The 21,418-nt window shown below is 40.6% G+C and overlaps 2 protein-coding genes across 7 annotated transcripts in view; one reads left to right on the top strand and one right to left on the bottom strand.

Moving 5' to 3' along the window:
- GEMIN5 (gem nuclear organelle associated protein 5) overlaps positions 1-12,681 on the bottom strand; it is a 40,173-nt gene extending 27,492 nt beyond the window's left edge. For 2 of the 4 annotated variants that reach the window (XM_025435484.3, XM_025435485.3), the window contains exons 1-9: positions 12,408-12,681; positions 11,453-11,613; positions 10,568-10,749; positions 7,378-7,529; positions 7,047-7,166; positions 5,539-5,671; positions 4,409-4,574; positions 2,881-3,093; positions 1,699-1,784 (exon numbers count right to left, since the gene is read on the bottom strand). In XM_025435484.3, coding sequence (XP_025291269.1) covers positions 1,699-1,784; positions 2,881-3,093; positions 4,409-4,574; positions 5,539-5,671; positions 7,047-7,166; positions 7,378-7,529; positions 10,568-10,749; positions 11,453-11,613; positions 12,408-12,573 — 1,379 coding nt within the window. In that variant the 5' untranslated portion in view covers positions 12,574-12,681. The remainder of the gene's footprint in view (positions 1-1,698; positions 1,785-2,880; positions 3,094-4,408; positions 4,575-5,538; positions 5,672-7,046; positions 7,167-7,377; positions 7,530-10,567; positions 10,750-11,452; positions 11,614-12,407) is intronic. The other 2 variants (XM_049109205.1, XM_049109206.1) reach the window with 1 other exon arrangement.
- A 460-nt stretch (positions 12,682-13,141) lies between these two features.
- MRPL22 (mitochondrial ribosomal protein L22) overlaps positions 13,142-21,418 on the top strand; it is a 38,191-nt gene continuing 29,914 nt past the window's right edge. Inside the window, exons 1-2 of one of the 3 annotated variants that reach the window (XM_025434443.3) lie at positions 13,142-13,238; positions 14,098-14,140. In XM_025434443.3, coding sequence (XP_025290228.1) covers positions 14,109-14,140 — 32 coding nt within the window. In that variant the 5' untranslated portion in view covers positions 13,142-13,238; positions 14,098-14,108. Of the gene's footprint in view, positions 13,239-13,798; positions 14,016-14,097; positions 14,141-21,418 lie in introns of those variants that run through there. The other 2 variants (XM_025434442.3, XM_025434444.3) reach the window with 2 other exon arrangements.

Genomic DNA, 21,418 nt, shown 5'->3' with positions numbered 1-21,418 from the left:
TTTTATTTTCTTCAGTGATTCTTTGGAATAGTGCATTATGTTTTGAGAATTAAAAGTGGAGTTAACTAAGTGCAAAACAAAATATGTAGGTAACTAACTGCAGAACAAAATATGTAGGTAACTAACTGCGTGTAGGTTTTACATATGTATAAAAAATTGCATATAAAAAGATTAACTGTGGGCAGCCCCAGTGGCTCAGCGGTTTAGCGCTGCCTTCAGCCCAGGGCGTGATCCTAGAGACCCGGGATCAAGTCCCATGTTGGGCTCCCTGCGTGGAGCCTGCTCCTCCCTCTGCCTGTGTCTGTGCCTCTCTCTCTCTCTGTGTGTCTCTCATGAATAAATAAATAAAATCTTAAAAAAAAAAAAAAAAGCGTTAACTCTGGGATGCCTGGGTGGTTCAGGGGTTGGGTGCCTGCCTTTGGCCCAGGGTGTGATCCCATGATCCTGGAATCCAGGGATGGAGGCCCAAGTCCTGCATTGGGCTTCCTGCATGGGGCCTGCTTTGCCGTCTGCCTAGGTCTCTGCCTCTCTCTGTGTCTCTCATGAATAAATAAAATCTTAAAAAAAAAAAAAAAAAAAAAAGGTTAACTCTGCAGTGTAGCAAATAGTTCTTACTTAAAAATGAATGATTTAGAATAGGGGTAGGTAACCATTCTATAAAGGGCCAGACAGTAAATATTTCAGGCTTCTGAGCCATGTGTTCTCTGTCACAACTCCTCTCACTGTGTTCTGGTAGTATGAAAACAGCCTCTGATAAGGTGTAAATAAATGAGTGTGACTGGGTTCCTAATAAAGCTTTATCTATCAATGTTGAAATCTGAACTTTAATTTTCATGTCATGAAATAGTCTGATTTTTTTCCCAATAATTTCAAAAGGTGGAACCGTTAAGTCATGAGCCACGGCTCTCCAATCTTTGGTCTATAATAGTGCTATTCTAAATTCTGGGCCTTGTGCTGATGAGAAACAAGGAACTAAACTTCTAACTTTATTTTAACAATAAATACCTATATGTGGCCACCAAACTGAACAGCACAGTCTGGGATCCAATCAAGCATCTGGGATAGCTGTGTTCAATAGATTCATAATGTGAGCCATATATATGAGCCACACATGCAACTTAAAGCTTTCTTGTAGCCACATTAAAAGAAGCAAAAGAAATAAGTAAAATTCAATTTTAATAGTATATTTTATTAAACTCAGTATACAAAAGTATTATCTTTTAAAATACCAAAATAAAATAATTTTTGAGATATTTTACATTTTTTTGGGGGGGCGCAGACTCTGAACTTTGGAGTGTATTTACACTTACAGCACATCCCAGTAGTCACCTGTGGCTAAAAACTACTGGAATGGACAATGAAGCTCTAGATATAACTTCCAGCTTGTTGAGAATATAGGGAATACTGAAATGAGTTAGAAATCACCAGAAAGAAATAACTAGGTAAGTCCAAAATGTAGAATATTCTCACCAAAAAACTTACCTGGATTCTTCAAACTGAAAAGGCAATGTTATAGAAAGAAATGGGGGTACTGTTCTAGAATAAGAGAGACTAAAAAAACATGATAAGATGCCATGTGTTGAACCCTAATTGAAAGGAATTTGAAAAAAAATAGCTAGGAAAAACATTGGTTTACAAATCAAAATTAATTCCATCACAGACATTTTGGTCAGTGGGCTAAACAATCTTGCTTCTTACTTGTTGGAGTAGGTGTCATACAATCCCACTTTCCCGTCATCAGTTCCAAAAGCTAAGCAGCCTTCCTTGGTTGGGTGCCAGCAGAGCTACAAAACAGAGAAGACAAGGGGCATACTGTTAAGGGAAGTGAGGTTATCTGTCAAGCATTCAAATGAAACTTTCTTGCTCTTGGTATCTTCTAATTTTAAAAGTAATAAATTCTCATTATTTAAAAGAAACAAAGTATTAAAGTAAAAGTCACTGGTATGTTCACCATCCAAAAAACCCCACTGCCAATTTTCTATCTTTGCCGATATTTTTGTGACTAAAGTTAAATATATACAGTTGAAAAAAACAAAAATAGGTTCAAACATTTAAATAATGTGCATTGAGACACTGTTGAGTGGGGATAAAAGATTCCATAACAGTTTAGAAAGTAGAATTCTATTAATAAAACTTGGAAAGATACATTACAAATTGTCATTAGTGGTTCTCTGGATTATGGAAGTGGGAGAATAGAGTGGAGGGTAGGAAAACTTTTTGCTTTCTATACTTCCATACAGTTTGGTTTTCTTTTTTTCTCTTTTTATTATTATTTTTTTAATTTTTAAGATTTATTTATTTGAGAGAGAGAGAAACAGAGCACACGTGCACATGAGCATAAGGAGGGAAGAGGGAGAGGAATCTCAAACAGACTGCTGAGAGTGGATGGAGCTCCATGTGGGCATGGTCGATCTCACAACTCTAAGATCACAACTTGAGCTGAAACCAAGAGTGGGACACTTAACTGACTGTGTCAGCCGGGTGTCCCTGTTATTATTATTATTATTTTTCTTATCGAAATATAGTTGACATACAGTGTTGTATTATTTTCAGGTATATCACATAGTGATTTGACAATCCTGTATGGTATTCCTTTTAACCACAGCATTTATTGCTTTTAGACTAAATAGAGAAAAGAAAATATAAACCTATTGTTGTCTAATCTGCAGTCCCATGTTTTGTAATTTTCATTTTTCATCAATTGTGAACATCTTTCCACATCAAAGAAAAAGCCATATTATAATTTTTAATAGTCTGATACCCTTCAATATATGTTTATCTTATAACTTATATGAATGCACATCCAGGTCATTCCTAATTTCTTACTATAAGAATTATTTGAAAAAAAGTTCAGAGCAAGCTCAAAGAAATCATCCTTACCGCTGTAACCTTGGACTTGACACCCTGCCAAAAATTTTTCACATCATAGTTGTTCTTGATGGAGAGTGTATTCCATATGCGGATCATGCCATCCCCAACACCTATGGCCAAACAGCCCATGTCCACAGGAGAGAAAGCCAGGCTGTAGGCAAACCCACCTAGGGAAGGGAGGGTCCAGCAGCACTCGAGGGTGGCCATATTCCAACATTTTACCTGAAAAGATCAAGGGTGAGGGTCTAAATATTAAAAAAAAAGAGAAACTGGAAAAAGAATGAACATCTCAAATAGGATGAACTTAATGAATAAGAATAATATAATTTAATTATTCCAGTAGGTATTGGAAGAAGTGTCTTTTAGAAAAAAAATTAATAAATTGTAGAGCTCAAAGGGAACTGAAAATACATTTATTCTCAGAGATGTCAAGTGAATTCAGGGTCACACAAGGAATAAACCAGACCAGGGCTTCCCATTTCCTAGAGTCCAGGGGCATTTCCACTCTACTGTATTACAGCACTGGTGATCTCTTCATTTGGCAAGTCCTAAGAATGAAGATGGCCTCAGGACACTAGAAAATGAAAGGAGCTATCTCAAAAAGCGAAATATCTTATACCAGGGAAAGAGGAGTGCTACATATTTAATCTTCACTTGTTTAACAGAGGGGCTTTGGAGAAAACAGTCTATCAAGTAAACCTTAGTTTAACTGCAAAACAATAGCCACAGACTCTTAAAGCCAATACTCCCCTGGAGACTTCACCAAGAGCAGATGTTTCTCTACCTAAACTATAGACAAGGCTATTTTAAAGCCAAAGCATGATGATCTCACACATCCTTCCCTGGACACATCTATAATTCTTTTTTCTTAAATTTAATTTTATTTATTTGTCAAAGAGGAGCACAAGCAAGGGGAGCAGCAGGCAGAGGGAGAAGTAGGCATTTTGCTGAGCAAGGAGGCCGATGCAAGGCTGGATCCCAGGACCTGGGATCATGACCTGAGCTGAAGGTAGATGTTTATTTATTTATTATTATTATTATCATTATTATTATTATTATTATTTTTAATATTTTATTTATTTGTGAGAGACACAGAGAGTGGGCAGGGAGAGAGAGAGAGAGAGATAGGCAGAGAGAAGCAGGCTCCATGCAGAAGCCCGATGTGGGACTTGATCCTGGGACTCCAGGATCATGCCCTGGACCGAAGGCAGGGGCTAAACCGCTGAGCCACCCAGGGATCTCCCCTATTATTTTTTTTTCTTAAGGCAGATGTTTAACTGACTGAGCCACCCAGGTACCCTTACAATTCTTTATCATTTATCTCTCTTTAACAAAAAGGTAGTTCCTCATCTTTCCCCTAACTCTCTGCTGTTGGTGTACTTGCTGCTGATGAGTAATTGTAACTCTGAGATTGGTCTGGGCACAAGGGAATAAGGTGAGGCATGGAAACTGGTGGATGGTTTGAAAAGCCCTCTAATTCCATTTAAGTCATAAATCATCAATCTACAATGCTGACTGCAAAATAAGCAGTTCTTACATCTCTATCCATCGACGTGGAAAGCAGCAGCTGTTTGTCATCCTCAGTTTGTAAAGGGCATAAGTTAAACACAATTCTTGAATGATTCTGCCCTTCTGATGAAGCACTAAAGAGGGTAAATTTCCGTCTCCAAGACTGAGTGAGATCCCACAGCAACAGCTCACCTCTGTGAAGGAAAACAAGTACTAGTTCTCTTTCAGAAGCAATCTGAAAACAAGTGATTTGGGGACACAGAGTATGGGCCCTCAGCTGCAAAATGATTTGCTAATTGTTCTTTTAAGGAGAGAAAACTGCATATTCTGAAATATGCACAAAATAGTTCAGAAAGAACACACACAAAAACAAGGAGTCACTGCCTGTGGGGAAGGGAACCTAGTTGCTTGAGAAGACAGGTAGGAAGAGTGCTTCTCTATGTTCTTATGTTCTTTTTGAATGACATGAATATACTGCACTACCTTTGGAACAGTTTCCTAACCGCTTTAACTGTAAAATGCCACCATAATTTGCATAGCCCCAAATCTTGAAGACCTACTGTCTTTTATTGGGATAGTGTGGGGGAGTAGGGCCATGATCAACATTTTTTTGTTGGGGGGGGGAGGATTTTTATATGCTTTAACTGTATCAATTCATTTAAAAGCAGGGCCCTTGAAAAAAAAAAAAAAAAAAAAAAGGGCAGGGCCCTTGTCTGCTAAATTCACTAATTATCTCAAGCAACTAGAAGCCTAGTGGCTTCTACACAATAAACTTTGTTCGGTGAATGGCTATAATCATCCTAAGAGAAAATTCTATAAAATCTCTCTTGACATATGAACTAACGGAAGCTCAACGTAAAGGGTCATGCTCATGAACACATAGAAGTAAGAGACTGATTCTGAAATTCAGTTCTGCTTGACTTCAGAGTCCATGCTCTTAACCACCAGGCTATACTTATTTGATCTTTTCTCAGCACTGTTATTAGACAGCTTAAGAACACATCCCACGATTTTTCTATTACAAACGGCCCAGCATAATATAAGCCTGAAATGCTGCTTTTTCCATCTTCTGTGTCTGGAAAGAGAAGCCTCGGAATTCCTCAAGCTAGAGTGCAAAACAAAACATGTCAGAGAGAGCATGACCAAAAAAAGACCTACCCAAAACAGCTGGATACCAGCTGTGTTGGTTGATCCTTGGGCCAATGGAGTGTCAACCAAAGGCGTTCTTTAATAGTTGGGTCTATACCCCCTCCTCTTCTCTTCAGAAAGGGCAATTTCAAAATCATCACCCCTGCAGATTAAAAGAAGGTCAATGGGTACTCAAGACAGTGAAACTACACATGTGAAGTCCCTAGCAGTTCATAACACAGTTTGCGGTTTAAGTTTGTTAGTTTGGTTACTTAGAATTCAGAACTCATTTGCTCATGGAAATGTTATTAATACATAGTTTTAATACCACTCTAACTAAAGAATAGGCTGTTCTGGCAACCTAAGCATATTAAGCATACTGTCTGAGAAAATGAGGTTTCAACTGAACTGTGAACCCAGGTGGTAACACAACTTCAGATTCTCCAAAGCTGGAAGGATAGAGAGTGGGATTCCTTCTTCTAGTTGGCAAGAAATCCAACAAAAGGGACAAATTTGGCAGTCAACATATTGTGGCAGACAAGTCCCTCCACCTCTGACATGCTACTCACCAATGGTTCTTAATTCCTATTATGTACCAGAATGACTACAATGAGGGATTGGGGGAGCCTCTAAAAATAAATATATGCCAGGGCCCAACTCCTAGAGATACTGAGTCAGTAGATTTAAGGTGGGGTCCAGGTACCCACATTTTCCAAAAACTCTCCAGGTGATTTTGTTGCATGACTAGAATTGAAAATCATTGTACTAGACATCCATAAGCTTAGAGGTTACCCTTCTGGAGGGATTCTTGGCCTAATGTTGTTCCCACTTGGGAGGATTGGCCATGGTATGTCCAAAAGCAGTCTACAATTCTTTTAAAAAATTTGTTTTCCAGAGTTATACTGTTAGTTACCATTGACTAAGCTATAACTATGATTTGCTTTATATGCACTAATGCATTTAGATAAAGATGACCAAACTTTCATGGTTTTAAATAAAGTGGAGAAAGAAGACTGCTATAAAGAAAAAGGCTAGATTTTTACTATAAAGTAAAATCCACGCCCACTCTGCCTGGAGTGCCTCTCAATTTATAAATTGAACGTAAAAGTTCTATTCACAGAGAGAGGCTTGGGAAAGCTGAATGACTGAGGATCCTTATAGTTTGGATAAACTGAGATATAACATTTAAACATGTACTTCTACATTGTATATATATTATTTATCTAGCATTTGTGCATTAAAACCTCTAGGTCTTTTCTAATCCTCTGATCCACACTTTCCTAAGTTCTAATATTCCTATCCTTATAACAAACATCTTGCCTTCCATGACAGTGCCCCTTTTATGAAGGCACCAGAAACTCTCATCTCCAAAACCAAAGTCAGACTGGGGGGAGCAACTTTCTGGATAGAAAAGTAAAGAACTGCCTTCTGGCAGATACCATAATCTTAGGATAAGAAGACACAATTAAAAAAAGTTTCTACTTCTACCAATCACTATAGGTTACATCACAAAAGAAACATCACATATCAAATCTTACCTCGGCCTCTAGAGCAGCTCCAGATTCGAATGGTCTGATCTTTGCTTCCAGTGGCTAAGTAGCAGCCGTTTGTTACTGGAGTTTGTGCTATAACTTTACCATTGGGGATTTCAGGTTCTTCTAGGGTAGAGAAAGTCATTTTGTTTTTAACTTATTTTAAACATGAACTTGTCAAAGAAAAACTAGTCTGCAAGGTTCCTGAAATTTAGCCATTATGTTTATAGATATGATCTGTAAAACTTAATGTTTTAAATGTAATTCAAATGATTTAGTTTTATCCACATTGTTCTTTAGGTCTGAGAAGTACTCAACCCTCTTAAATCATCTCTACCTGAATTTTCTTCTTGATTAATGGATAAACAGTCTTCACCAGGCAGGGGACACCAGGCTATGGAGTGGATCTCATCATCATGGCCTCGAAGCCTGTGAATAACTTCTCCTTTCTTACTGATGTCAATTATAACCACTATGCCATCCTTGTAGCTAAAGAACAAGAGTTAGGAATATTGAAAAATGAAGACTGAACAGTAAACATTTTGGATTAGGAATTATCATCGTGCACATCTAAAAGTTAAGTGTACTAGGGATGAAGGAGAAGGAAGAAAGCAAGAAATAATCTTGTTTTGTCCTTTTCTCACCACCACTGCTGTTCCAATCAAAGTCTTGGCACTAAGTAATAATGTATTATGTTGCCTGGCATAAAGTTCATAGGGTGAAGCATACTTGTGTTTGAAGGGGAAACTTATAGAAGAACAGTAATTTTTGGGCTCCAGCAATCCTTCTGACTAGAGACAGAATTTGTCCTAACACACTTACACCTCTCCCACTTTTTACAAGTAATCCTTGTAAAATCCTTGTAATTTTTCTAACTGTGAACTCAACAAAAAACTGAGTACTGCAGCTTCTAGACCTGGATATTCCAAGCCTATCATTTTTTTAAAATTCAGAGGACACCGAGAAATTCTAATAGCTTTTTAAAAAAAAAAATAGATGAAGTATTTCATACACATAAAGAAGTATCAAAAAAAAAAAAAAAAGAAGTATCTATCAACCAGCTTAAAGGAAAAAAAAAAAAACAAACCCAATTATCAAGATGGTTAAAGTCCTTTATACAACCCACCCCAATCAAACTTCTCTCTCTCTCTTCCCCAGAGGTAAACTGCTATTCGTGAATTTCTGTTCCATCATTCCTAGCCTTTCTTTGTCTATGTTCCTAAAGACAATTGAAAATGATTCTGTGTATTTTAAAACTTCATATAAATGGTATCATGCAGTCTGTTTTTCTGTAACTTGTTTTTTTCCCACTTATTGTTAGCGAGTCATTGATGTGGATGCATGTAACTCTGGTTCCTAGTCAGTCACTTACACTATTGGATGGCACTCCACTGTGTGACTATAACACAAATTTACTCATTTTTCCATTTAGAGGGCTTCCGTTTATTACTATTACAAACAAAACAAAACAAAACAAAAATGCCATTAATAATCTTATGCACACTTAAGACAATTTCAGATTTAATGCATAGTAGTGGAACTGCCAGGATGTAAGATGTATACATCTTTGCTTTGCTAGAAGTACAAACTGCACTCCAAAGTTGGGTGTACCTCCTTACATTTCCTACACACTAGATAGTCCTATAGGGAAAAACACCATTACACTCCTTTAATAAAAGGAGAAACTTTTATTAAAAACATTTTCCCATAACAGCCTTACTTAAAAAAAAAAAAATGAAATCATACATCAATCTTTGCAGACATGGACTTCGAAAACCCAACAAGTTTTGCAACCTAACAGTCAAGTGACCAAGCTGTTCTTCATTTTTAATCAGCCTTTCAGGAAATGATTGCCATTTGGAAGAGCCTCTAAAAACAAATCATTCTGATTCAATCCTCTGTGCAGTTCCCTCTACCTGAAAGATTTCTTCTTTTCTTGTGGATTCTTGCTCATCTTTCAAGGTCAGTTTGATCCTACCTTCTTTGATCCCTGCCTACCACCCATTCTGCTCTTCCTCTAGCGCTCCCACTGTAACGCTGCTCACTTCACCCAGCAGACCACCGATCCACAGACTCCTCCCATTTTCACTATTACGCACACATACCTGTTTTCCTATCCTTCCCCTCATGCTTCGTTATCACTCCTTTAAAAACACCCTTAGCAGCTTTGTCCTGTCTCTTTCAGAAGTATTTACTCCACAAAACTTCAAATCTTGTCAAATCCAACCATACCCTTTCTCAGTTTGAATAGTTTACTTTGAATTCATGATTTTGATTCAGAGCTTGGCCTCAATACGGACCACTGGACCTACAATTTCTCTCAGTAAGCTCATTTTTTTATTCTCTGAGATGACTATTTTTACATCTTCCTGCGTGCTCCCAGCCCCACTTTGAATTTGACTCTACCTTTCTGACTTATGACTCACAGAGAAAATCAGAAGACATCAGAATGAAATACCTTCCTCGGGACAACTGGGTGGCTCAGGGCCTGATCCCAGATTCCCAAGATGGAGTCCCACATCAGGCTCCTTGCATGGAGCCTGCTTCTCCTCTCTCTGCCTGTATCTCTGCCTCTCTTTCTGTGTCTCCCACGAATAATAAATATAATCTTTAAAAAAACCCAAAAACATCTTAAAAAAAAAACCCGACAACAAACACCTTCCTCTTCCAGCCAGATCTACAAACCCACCTGCAACTATTTCCATATTCTCACTTGTCCTTTCTACTTGTGATCTGGATACAATCCCTCTTGACTTCTCATATCACTCCTGTATTTATTACCATTTCTCCATGCAACCAGCTTTTCCTCTTCCATCAGCATAAAAATATGCCCTATTATCTTCCATTTAATATTCCCTTTACTACCATGTACCTCCTCTGGCTTCATGTCTATGCACATTTGTACAAAAAACAAAAGTCTCCATGTGTATCTTGACTACTGTACCCCAGTCTCTTGAATTCACTCCAACCAGACTTCTCCTCTAGCATTCTAGTGCTTATGTCAAATATCCAAACTAGAGTGATAAGACATCTTTGGGAGAGTAGTAGATGGAGCGGTGAGGAAAAGGGTGGTGCCCATTCAGGCAGTTTATGTGAAATAATCCTGGTGATCGAGGCGGAGGCAGCGCCCAATGCCAGACTACTGTCCCAATCCAGAGGGAGAGCTGCGAACAGGGACAGAGTTAAGTCCTCTGACATTCTGAGAGTAAATGTTATCTCCAAGAGCAAATATTGAGAGAGGAAAGGGGAGAAAGAGGGTATTTCCTACATTTGGAGGCTAGCTGAAGAAATCAGATGTGAAGAATGAGGAAAGTACACTATTGTAGAAATTAAAGAAATAAAAACAGAGAGAGTGAGAAGGACAGTAAGGACCTGGAAGTCACAGGAATAAATGATACCATGGGCTCAGGGAATGGTTAATACCTATACATGGCTTCCTCTGAGGAATAAGGAAGAGAAGATAAAGCAAATGCAAAATATGCTCATTAACAAAAACAAATTACCAGTACAGATGACACAGTACTTACCCAATGGCTACTAAATCTTCATGATGAGGTGAGCAAGTAAGACAGAAAATTGTCCTGGGTTCTATAAAGAGGTGCTGGCTGTCATTTCGGTTAAGCCAGTAACAGAAAACTACTCCTTTTTCATCTCCAGATACTATTAAATCCTTTACTTGAGGAGACCAATGCAGTGCTGATATTGTATGCTTTAAAACAAAACAAAAATACATTGCTTTTCATTTGTCAGTGCTGAATTTTTACTTCATTTTTAACTTGTATAATACTAGGCACATTGATACGTACTTAATAAATACCGTTAGTACCACTTGTATACCAAGACTACATTAACCAAATGGTAGAAGAATTTAAGCTCCTAAGGATTAAAGAACTATTTAAAAACATTTCTTCCTTTAGCTTAATTGAAAGTTCTTACTAAGATTGAGTCTTTTTCTTTTCTACATTCTCTCAAAAGGTAGGCTTAGTAAGTAATCATCTGGTTTAGAAACAAATTTCATTCATTTACAGTTTATGTCAGGAGTCTTTTCCATGTTAAAAAACCAGATTGTAGACATTTTAGACTTTGTGTGCCATACTGTCTCTGGTACAACTACTCTGCTGTTGTAGTATGCAAGCAGCCAATACTTAAATGAATGACTGAGGGTGTGTTCCAATAAAACCAATTTGCAAAAACAGGCAGCACAGTAGTTTGCTGACCTCTGGTTTATATGTATCTCCTTCCAAAAAAGTTTTGAGGCATCTTACAATTTATATATAGAATATAGAGCTTCTCATCCAAATAATGGACATTATTATAAAAGTTAACTTGCACAGATGAGTTAGCGTACTTGAAACAAAAGAACCCTCAGCAAATATATAATAATGGTCTGAGAAACCGGTAAGCCACAGTACCTGATGGAGTGCATGTTCTGTCACAACTGTTTTTGTTTCCGCATCCCAGATTTTCACAGTTCCATCATCAGAGCTGGTGGCGCAGAGGTTGTATTGACCCGGATGATGAGAAAATGTGAAGCCAGAGACCCTTTCGGTGTGTCCCACCAACTCCCCTACGACTTCAAGCAAAACCGGACTTCAGGTTAGAGTGCTACCTAAGATTCCTGGGAGGATCATACTGATGTTAGACGAGTGGGACTTCACTTATCCCATGGCATAACAAAAATATCCAGGCACTCACAATCAGAAATCCCAAGTGCTGGTTCTGGCTCTGCCACGGGACTTCAGCCCAGTCATTTTATCTCCTTGAGCCTCACTCTTTTCAGCCGTAAAATGCTGCTGATATCCCTTGTTGTTCACAGTTCACAGGCTGAGGAGCGGCTCAAATGAAGAATGTAAAAGTGATTCTTATTTAAACGTGGCCCAGAGGTCATTTGGGAAAGAATAAATAACTGGCTTGCCATGTCCCAAGGCAAAATCTAAACCTAGCTTGGAGCCTGAAAGCATCTGGCTCAACTCATTCATCTTCAAGAAACAGGTATCATCTATTTCCAGGACGTTGTTCAGGGCCTGGAGCTGTAGACAGCCCCGGAACGCAGGGAGGCTCCCAGGGGACAGTGTGCGCTGCGTCGGGGAGGGAGGCCACAGAGGTTATCAACGCCTGGCTCCATAAAGGGGTAACTCGAGGGAGCGAGCGGTTCTACGCGAGAGCGCCAGGAGGCGGGGCCGCGCAGCCACAGCGTGGTATGGTAACTCAATCCTGGAGACGCGGACGCAACTCAGCCTGGTATCCTTCTGCCAACCTGGGCCTCAGTTTCCCCACCTGCAGGGAAGGGTGCCTAGAAACTCTCCCTCGGCGCCTACGACGAACCCAACAAGGGCAGGAGGGCGGGGGCTCAAAGCGGGGAGTTACCTCGAAATGGGGGCGTCCCAGGGATCGCGCCAGCGCTTGGGCCCACGCGCACAAGGAAGACGGAGGTCCGCGCTGCGAAGCCGAAGAGGCCCCCGGGCACCGCATCGCTGCAGCGGGCGCAGTACCAGTTAGGAGAGGGCGGCAGCGTGCGCGGCTCCTGTCCCATGATCACGGCCCAGCAGGGACGAACGAAGGAACCCCAGGAGCAGACCGTTCGCAGCCCCACGCCGCAGCCGGGAAGGGGGCGGGGCTGGCTCGGAGCCCCGCCTCGCCGGGCCCGCCGCTACGGCGCGCGCCGAGGCCCAGGCCGCACCGCGAGCGCCGCTCCCGCCGCCGCCGCCGCCGCCGCCGCCGCCGGGCTGGGAGGGGCGGCCGCGCGCGCGGGGCTCTGCCTGCCGCCGCCGCCCGGGGCCAGGAGTCCCGGTGCTGCCGAGCCCAGCCTGGGGGTCAGGCTTTCTCACCTCCCACAGCAAAGTACTAATTAAAGCGTTAGACTGACTAGTGGAGTCACCTCGACCAGCCGTTTTAAGTTTTTAATTTTTGAATAGTTCAGCCACTATTCCGTCAAGTAGTTGTGAACGCTCTGTGCCAGGGTACTTCGCTAGCTCCGGAGATTCTGCAGAGACCTGCAACAAGCCAGTTAACCAAAAGATAAACGTTCGAATCAAATCAAAAAAGACCGGAAGAGTTAGTTTCTGCAACCGCGAGGAAATTCTGGCCCTAGAGTCTTCGGACTCAAAGAGGAGCAGAATCGCGTGACTTGATGGGGTGCCGGCTCCGTGAAGGGCGATGTGTGTGGAGCTGCGGGCTCCGCGCCCCGGCTCTCCTGGGGTATGTGGCAGCCCTGAACGGGGACGAACGACGCCGGAGATCTCTCCTAACGGGGAGAGGCCAAGCCTGTTTTTGAATGTGGGTAGGGGCACCAGTTTGGGAGGCATCCAGGCCGAGGCTGAATCAGTGGTTTTGCCGGTTGTTGTTGGAGATACCTTAACCTGTCCCAATCTGCTTTCTCACTTGCAGGAAGGTGATAACCCATGCCTGGTCGGATTGCTGTGAGGAATTCACAGATTTAGTGAAACGCCTGCCCGGCATATGAGTATTGATTTATCTCTTGTAGATCAACCTGGAGATTAACATAGGGACTAGGACATCATACTCTATATTTGAGCTGTTTGTTCTTTGAAAGAGCTTTCCACACGATCTCTAGTGATCTTCACAACAAGCCTGTGCCGCTTTTCTGTTTTGCTGAGGAAACAGGTCCACCCACGTTAGGTGGCTTGTTCACCGTCTCTTGTCCTACTCTTTCTGGCCACGTGTGAGGGGAGGTTTCTCAATTTTTCTGGATCTCCATGAATGTCCGTACACTCTCAGTCTTCGGCCTGTGTTAAAGTCACTCACTCCCAGGCAAAGTTGTCCGGCTCACACCTCAGGCGCGGGCGGCGCGTTCGCGGTCCCCAGGACGGCACCCGGGGCGGGAGTACTGCCGGGTCTCGCGCGGGGGCAGGCAACCTGAGAACTGCGCATGCGCGTGGTCCCGGCAGTGCGTGAACTCGGAGGCTTCCGTAGAGGGAGGGAGGAAGATGGCGGCGGCAACGCTGGAGCGCTTGGGTAGGGATTTCTGAGCGGTTTAGGCGCCGTAGGAGGGAATGGAGGTGGAAATCGGAACTGACTGCTTGTGTTGATGTTTCAGGTGCATCATGGATGCCGAACCTGCGGAGGAAGCTGGCCTTAGGGTAAGTCTTTTCACCCCGGAGTTGCAGAGGACTCAAGGACTCCTTACCGGGTTGTCAGTTAATTCCTGGGCGCCTGTGTGCCACCCTCGGCCCTTAGGTTCTGTGGCTGTGGAAACGAACGGGACAGCCAGTCTACTTGGTCACTCCATCTTTCCGCCGCCGTGCTGCATGGCTCCGACGGAATCAGGATAACCGGTTATTCAAGGGACATTGTGAATCTCTTTTCTGGACAGTCTCTGAGCATGGTTAACGCTTTTCCCAACGGTGTTGGGAGCGTCCGACTTTTCTAGTTCCCTCTCGTTCCTGCTTACCATGAGCAGGGGCTGTATCGGAGACAACCGCGCTTTACAATGTATCTAGCGTCGTGTTAAACGCCTTATATGCTTGATCTCATTCTCATAACATCTTTCATAGTGTAGGTATTGCTACACCCATTTTTCAGACAAGGAAATTGAAGCTCCTCAAAGTAAAATGACTTGCCTAAGGCTGCCCTAGTCATAGGAAATTTTAAAGCTTTATACTATATTCTCCAGAGTATTCTTAGACCCCAGAACAAAAGTTTTTTCGTTAGGGAAATGCAGTTAAGTCAGGAATGGCAAGGAGCCTTTCACTGTCACCTTCTTCTTGTCTGTCTTCCCCTCTTCTGCAGTACAGCTGTTGATATTTGGAGATTGATAATCTGGCGCATTTGTTGGAACTTATTTTGGCTTAGTTCATAGGCTTTCGGAAACCGATAAGTTGGGTGTGAATCCACTTTTTAAACCGTTTGATTTTGGAAAGATTACTTATCTTTCCTGAGTTTTTGTATTTAAATATGCGAGGAGAGTAATATTAGTACCTATGCCTTGGATTTTTTATGAGGATTAAATGAGGTAATGTATATGAAGTGTTTAGCATAGTGCATAGCATATAACAATCCCACCCTAAATTCTAGCTGCTATTACTGTTTTTTTTTTTTTTTATCATTATAAGCTATTACTGAGTTCCCATTATATTTAGCTGTTTCCAGTTCCTGGGTCAGGGGAATGAACAGGTGGGCTAAAGAAGAAAATGGGAGGCACTGCTCCTTAGGATTTGTCTGCAATTTGCTTTTCAAGATTTTCTTTATCTTTTATCATCCCACCCTAGTATGGGATGACTTACTTACTTTTTCTGAATATGCTGTCTATTTATTTGCTTCTTGGCGTTCATCCTGTGCCTTCACTTCCTGTCTATATAGGAGTTCTAATTATTTAAAACCCTGTTCAGATGTTTCTTCTTTAGGAGATTTCTCAGATCTCACTGAGAAGGAAGGAAATTAATCCCTCCTTCCTTTTAGCATGCTTGTCTTCATAGTGGCTTCATGTTATGTCTCTGTGCTCTTTACTAGCTTGTATACTCTGGATAGGTAGGGATACTTCTTGTTTCTCTTTATAGTTCCAGGATGGAGTTTTGCACAAAGAATATTTTTTAATGATTGTTGACCTAAATTGTCCTGCACTGACTTGTACTTAGAAGCTCTGAGCAAGCAACTTCAGCAGTTTAGTTTTGGTCTTTTCATCTATGTAATACAGGAGAGTTCGATTTTGTTGGATAATCCCTAAGGCTCTTTTTAGTTTTGAAGTTATATAATTTTATGAATCTCTATTTTGGGCTTTATTATTATAATTTTAAAAGATAGATTTATTTTAGAGAGGAGTGGAAGAGGGAGAGGGAGAGTGAATCCCAAGCAGATCCCCACTGAGCAGGGACTGTGAGGCCAGGTTCTATCCCAGGACACTGACATCAAGATCTGAGCCAAAATCAAGAGTCAGACACTTAATTGACTGAGCCACACAGGCTTCCTAAAAATCTGGCTTGCTAACTATCCACATGTTTATGACATGGTAACAGGAACCTTTTGGAACCGGGAAGTCATGTTCTTTAGTCTGCAAAAACCTCTCCCCTCCGCCCCTGCCCCATCACTTTAGCTAATAGTGACTTTCAGCTGGGGCCAGTTTTGCCCCCACTCCCTACCTCAAATCCCCTGAGACATTTGCCAATTTCTGGGGACATTTTTGGTTGTCACAACTCAGGCAGGGGGTGCTGCTGCCATTTAGTGGCTAGAGGTGAGGAATTCTGCTAAACATCCTATAAGATACAGGATAATCCTCACAACAAAGAATGATCTGGCTTAACATGTCAATATTGCAGAGATTGAGGAACTTCTGAGTTTATTAGGGTCGAAAGTTGCTGAAAATTTTTTTTTATTTGTTTGCTAAACTCTTGTTTCCTTGTTTGATTGTCCTTGACTTTCACAAAATGGAATTATATTGAGTTATGACAATATGCACATCACTTCAGCCCTTTTAGATTCTTATTGAGGCAAGGATGTTCTTTTATTCAGTCTCAAGTGTGGGATTAACTTAATGTTAGCAAAAGTAAATTGGGAACAAAGAATTTTTTACCTTGATGTGTATAGTAGCATGATATTCTCATGGTAAGCCAGATGCCGGTATTATCTTCACTTGGGATTTGGGTATATCTTGTACTAAAGTTCAAAATGAACTTTGAATAATAAATGGGAAGTATTATTTCTCAAATTGTGACTTTAGAAACTTTGAAATACTGTTTAATCTGAATTCTTAATCCTAAAATTTGCTTTGTATCTGCTACTCTTTAATGTATCTAATGGCTATGGGAAGAATTTGAAAGGTAATACTTAAACTGAATCCTTAAATGTTGGTAGATGGAAGACATAAGAGTAACAGGAGTAAGAAAATTCATATGCTAGTTTCAGTATACCACCCACTCTCTATTTGAACTCTGTCAGTCTCACCATAATGGGGTACCTGTGTATCTGCTGTGTGTACAGACACTTTGGAGATTTGGTTCAGGCCTACCTTAGTTCATCCACTTTACAGAGATCTAGTGAAGCTAAAGGGATTTGAACTTCCCAATAAAGGAGGATATAGTAAATATTAGTAAGGAAAGTTGATCCTTTGATGCCTTTTAGTTTTTTTTTTAAAGGTTTTAACTAGTTCTAATTCTTTAGAATGCTAGCAATGATCTAAAGTGCTAGACAGACTTAAAATTTAATATTTGTTGGAAAAAAATTTACAGACGGAAATGGATTCTAGCAATAATTCAGGTTCTCATTTGTTAATTTCACAAATTTCCTTTTCTTGAGTTCATTTTCTCTGGTGAGTGTTCACAGTGTTTCTTACATAAAAAGGTCTTAAAAGTTGTAAGTTTCAAATTACATAGTTAAGTTTTGAATGAAAGATTTTCAGTTTACCTTATGATTGCTTCATTTTCTGCTTTATCTCTGTTGTTCCAACAGCTGACCAGGAGAGGGTGAATAAGAACTTTTGATTTAATATACTTTTGAATTAAGTGCTCTGTTTGGAATATTTTAATTTAATTTTATTAAATATAATAATTTTATTATAGTTGTTTAGTATGTGCTTCATAATTCATCTTATGAGCCATTTGAGCCCTGAAAGTATTGTAGGTATTCAGACATCTTTGTCATTATCAATTCAAAATGTGTTTAATTTATTAAGCACCATATTTAATTTATCAAATGTGTATTGCCTTGAGTATAAGACACTGTGCTAGATATCATGGGCCTCACCCTGAAGCATTTTCAGACTGGTTGATAAAACAGTGGTTTCAATCTTTCTTTCTTTTTTTTAAATTGAAGTTTGATTTGCCAACATATAGTATACTACCCAGTGCTCATCTCATCAAGTGCTGCCCTCAGTGCTTGTCATCCAGTCACCCCATCCCCCCGCCCGCCTGCCTTCCACTACCCCTTGTTCGTTTCCCAGAGTTAGGAGTCTCTCATATTTTGTCACCCTCTCTAATTTTTCTCATTTTCCCTCCTTTCCCCTATAATCTCTTTCATTATTTCTTATATTCCCTGTATGACTGAAACCATATAATGACTGTCTTTCTCCGATTGACTTACTTCACTCAGCATAATACCCTCCAGTTCTATCCACTTTGAAACAAATGGTGAATATTCGCCCTTTCTAATGGCTGAGTAATATTACTTTGTATACATATACCACATCTTCTTTATCCATTCATCTTTCAGTGGACACCGAGGCTCCTTCCACAGTTTGGCTATTGTGGACATCGTTGCTATAAACATTGGGGTACAGATGTCCTGGCGTTTCACTGCATCTGTATCTTTGGGGTAAATCCCCAGCAGTGTCATTGCTGGGTCGTAGGGCAGGTCTATTTTTAACTCTTTGAGGAACCTCCACACAGTTTTCCAGAGTGGGCTGCACCAGTTCACATTCTCACCAAGAGTGCAAGAGGGTTCCCCTTTCTCCACATCCTCTCCAACATTTGTTGTTTCCTGTTTTGTTAAGTTTCACCATTCTCACTGGTGAGGGGTGGTATCTCATTGTGTTTTTTTTTTTTTTTTTCTTTTTTCTCATTGTGGTTTTGATTTGTATTTCCCTGATGGCAAGTGATGTGGAGCATTTTCTCATGTGCTTATTGGCCGTGTCTATGTCTTCCTCTGAAATTTCTGTTCATGTCTTTTGCCCGTTTCATGATTGGATTGTTTGTTTCTTGGATGTTGAGTTTAGTAAGTTCTTTATAGATACTAGCCCTTTATCCAATAGGTCATTTGCAAGTATCTTCTCCCATTCTGTAGGTTGTCTTTTAGTTTTGTTGACTGTTTCTTTGCTGTGCAGAAGCTTTTTACCTTGATGAAGTCCCAATAGTTCATTTTTGCTTTTGTTTCCCTTGCCTTCATAGATGTATCTTGCAAGAAGTTGCTGTGGCCAAGTTCAAAAAGGGTGTTACCTGTGTTCTCTAGGATTTTGATAGATCCTTGTCTCACATTTAGATCTTTCATCCATTTTGAGTTTATCTTTGTGTATGGTGTAAGAGAATGGTCTAGTTTCATTCTTCTGCACGTGGCCGTTCAATTTTCCCAGCACCATTTATTGAAGAGACTGTCCTTTTGCCAGTGGATAGTCTTTCCTGCTTTGTCAAATATTAGCTGACCATAGAGTTGAGGGCCCATTTCTGGGTTCTCTTTTCTGTTCCATTGATCTATGTGTCTGTTTTTGTGCCAGTACCACACTGTCTTGATGATCACAGCTTTGTAGTACAGCTTGAAATCCGGCATTGTGATGCCCCCGACTCTGGTTTTCTTTCTCTCTCTTTTTTTTTTTTAATAATAAATGTATTTTTTATTGGTGTTCAATTTGCCAACATACAGAATAACACCCAGTGCTCATCCCGTCAAGTGCCCCCGCAGTGTCCGTCACCCATTCACCCCCACCCCCCGCCCTCCTCCCCTTCCACCACCCCTAGTTCGTTTCCCAGAGTTAGGAGTCTTCATGTTCTGTCTCCCTTTCTGATATTTCCCACACATTTCTTCTCCCTTCCCTTATATTCCCTTTCACTATTATTTATATTCCCAAAATGAATGAGAACATATAATGTTTGTCCTTCTCTGATTGACTGTTTTCACTCTGTGTAATACCCTCCAGTTCCATCCACGTTGAAGCAAATGGTGGGTATTTGTCATTTCTAATGGCTGAGTAATATTCCATTGTATACATAAACCACATCTTTATCCATTCATTTTTCGATGGACATAGAGGCTCCTTCCACAGTTTGGCTATTGTGGACATTGCTACTATAAACATCAGGGTGCAGGTGTCCCGGCGTTTCATTGCATCTGTGTCTTTGGGGTAAATCCCCAACAGTGCAATTGCTGGGTCGTAGGGCAGGTCTATTTTTAACTCTTTGAGGAACCTCCACACAGTTTTCCAGAGTGGCTGCACCAGATCACATTCCCACCAACAGGGTAAGAGGGTTCCCTTTTCTCCACATCCTCTCTAACATTTGTTGTTTCCTGCCTTGTTAATTTTCCCCATTCTCACTGGTGTGAGGTGGTATCTCATTGTGGTTTTGATTTGTATTTCCCTGATGGCAAGTGATGCAGAGCATTTTCTCATGTGCGTGTTGGCCATGTCTATGTCTTCCTCTGTGAGATTTCTCTTCATGTCTTTTGCCCATTTTATGATTGGATTGTTTGTTTCTTTGGTGTTGAGTTTAATAAGTTCTTTATAGATCTTGGAAACTAGCCCTTTATCTGATACGTCATTTGCAAATATCTTCTCCCATTCTGTAGGTTGTCTTTTAGTTTTGTTGACTGTATCCTTTGCTGTGCAAAAGCTTCTTCTCTTGATGAAGTCCAAATAGTTCATTTTTGCTTTTGTTTCTTTTGCCTTCTTGGATGTATCTTGCAAGAATTTACTGTGGCCGAGTTTAAAAAGGGTGTTGCCTGTGTTCTCCTCTAGGATTTTGATGGACTCTTGTCTCCCATTTAGATCTTTCATCCATTTTGAGTTTATCTTTGTGTATGGTGCAAGAGAGTGGTCTAGTTTCATTCTCCTGCATGTGGATGTCCAATTTTCCCAGCACCATTTATTGAAGAGACTGTCTTTCTTCCAATGGATAGTCTTTCCTCCTTTATCGAATATTAGTTGACCATGAAGTTGAGGGTCCACTTCTGGATTCTCTATTCTGTTCCATTGATCTATGTGTCTGTTTTTGTACCAGTACCAGACTGTCTTGATGACCACAGCTTTGTAGTACAACCTGAAATCTGGCATTGTGATGCCCCCAGATATGGTTTTCTTTTTTAAAATTCCCCTGGCTATTTGGGGTCTTTTCTGATTCTACACAAATCTTAAAATAATTTGTTCTAACTCTCTGAAGAAAGTCCATGGTACTCTGATAAGGATTGCATTGAATGTGTAAATTGCCCTGGGTAGCATAGGCATTTTCACAATGTTAATTCTTCTATGAGCATGGAATATTTTTCCATTTCTTTGTGTCTTCCTCAATTTCTTCCTGAAGTGTTCTGTAGTTTTTAGGGTATAGATCCTTTACCTCTTTGGTTAGGTTTATTCCTAGGTATCTTATACTTTTGGGTGCAATTATAAATGGGATTGACTCCTTAATTTCTCTTTCTTCAGCCTCATTGTTAGTGTATAGAAATGCCTCTGATTTCTGGGCATTGAGTTTGTATCCTTCCTTCCATATTGTTGAATTGCTGTATGAGTTCTAGCAATCTTAGGGTGGAGTCTTTTGGGTTTTCTAGGTACAGTGTCATGTATCTTTGAAGAGGGAGGGTTTGACTTCTTTGCCAATTTGAGTGGTTTCTATTTCTTTTTGTTGTCTGATTGCTGAGGCTAGGACTTCTAGTACTATGTTGAATTGCAGTGGTGAGAGTGGACATCCCTGTCTTGTTTCTGATCTTAGGGGAAAGGCTCTCAGGTT

Source organism: Canis lupus, chromosome 4 (genome assembly GCF_003254725.2).
Source record: "Canis lupus dingo isolate Sandy chromosome 4, ASM325472v2, whole genome shotgun sequence".
NCBI lineage: Eukaryota > Metazoa > Chordata > Mammalia > Carnivora > Canidae > Canis > Canis lupus.
The sequence above is the reverse complement of the archived record's forward strand: the minus strand, read 5'-3'. Positions and strand labels throughout refer to the sequence as shown.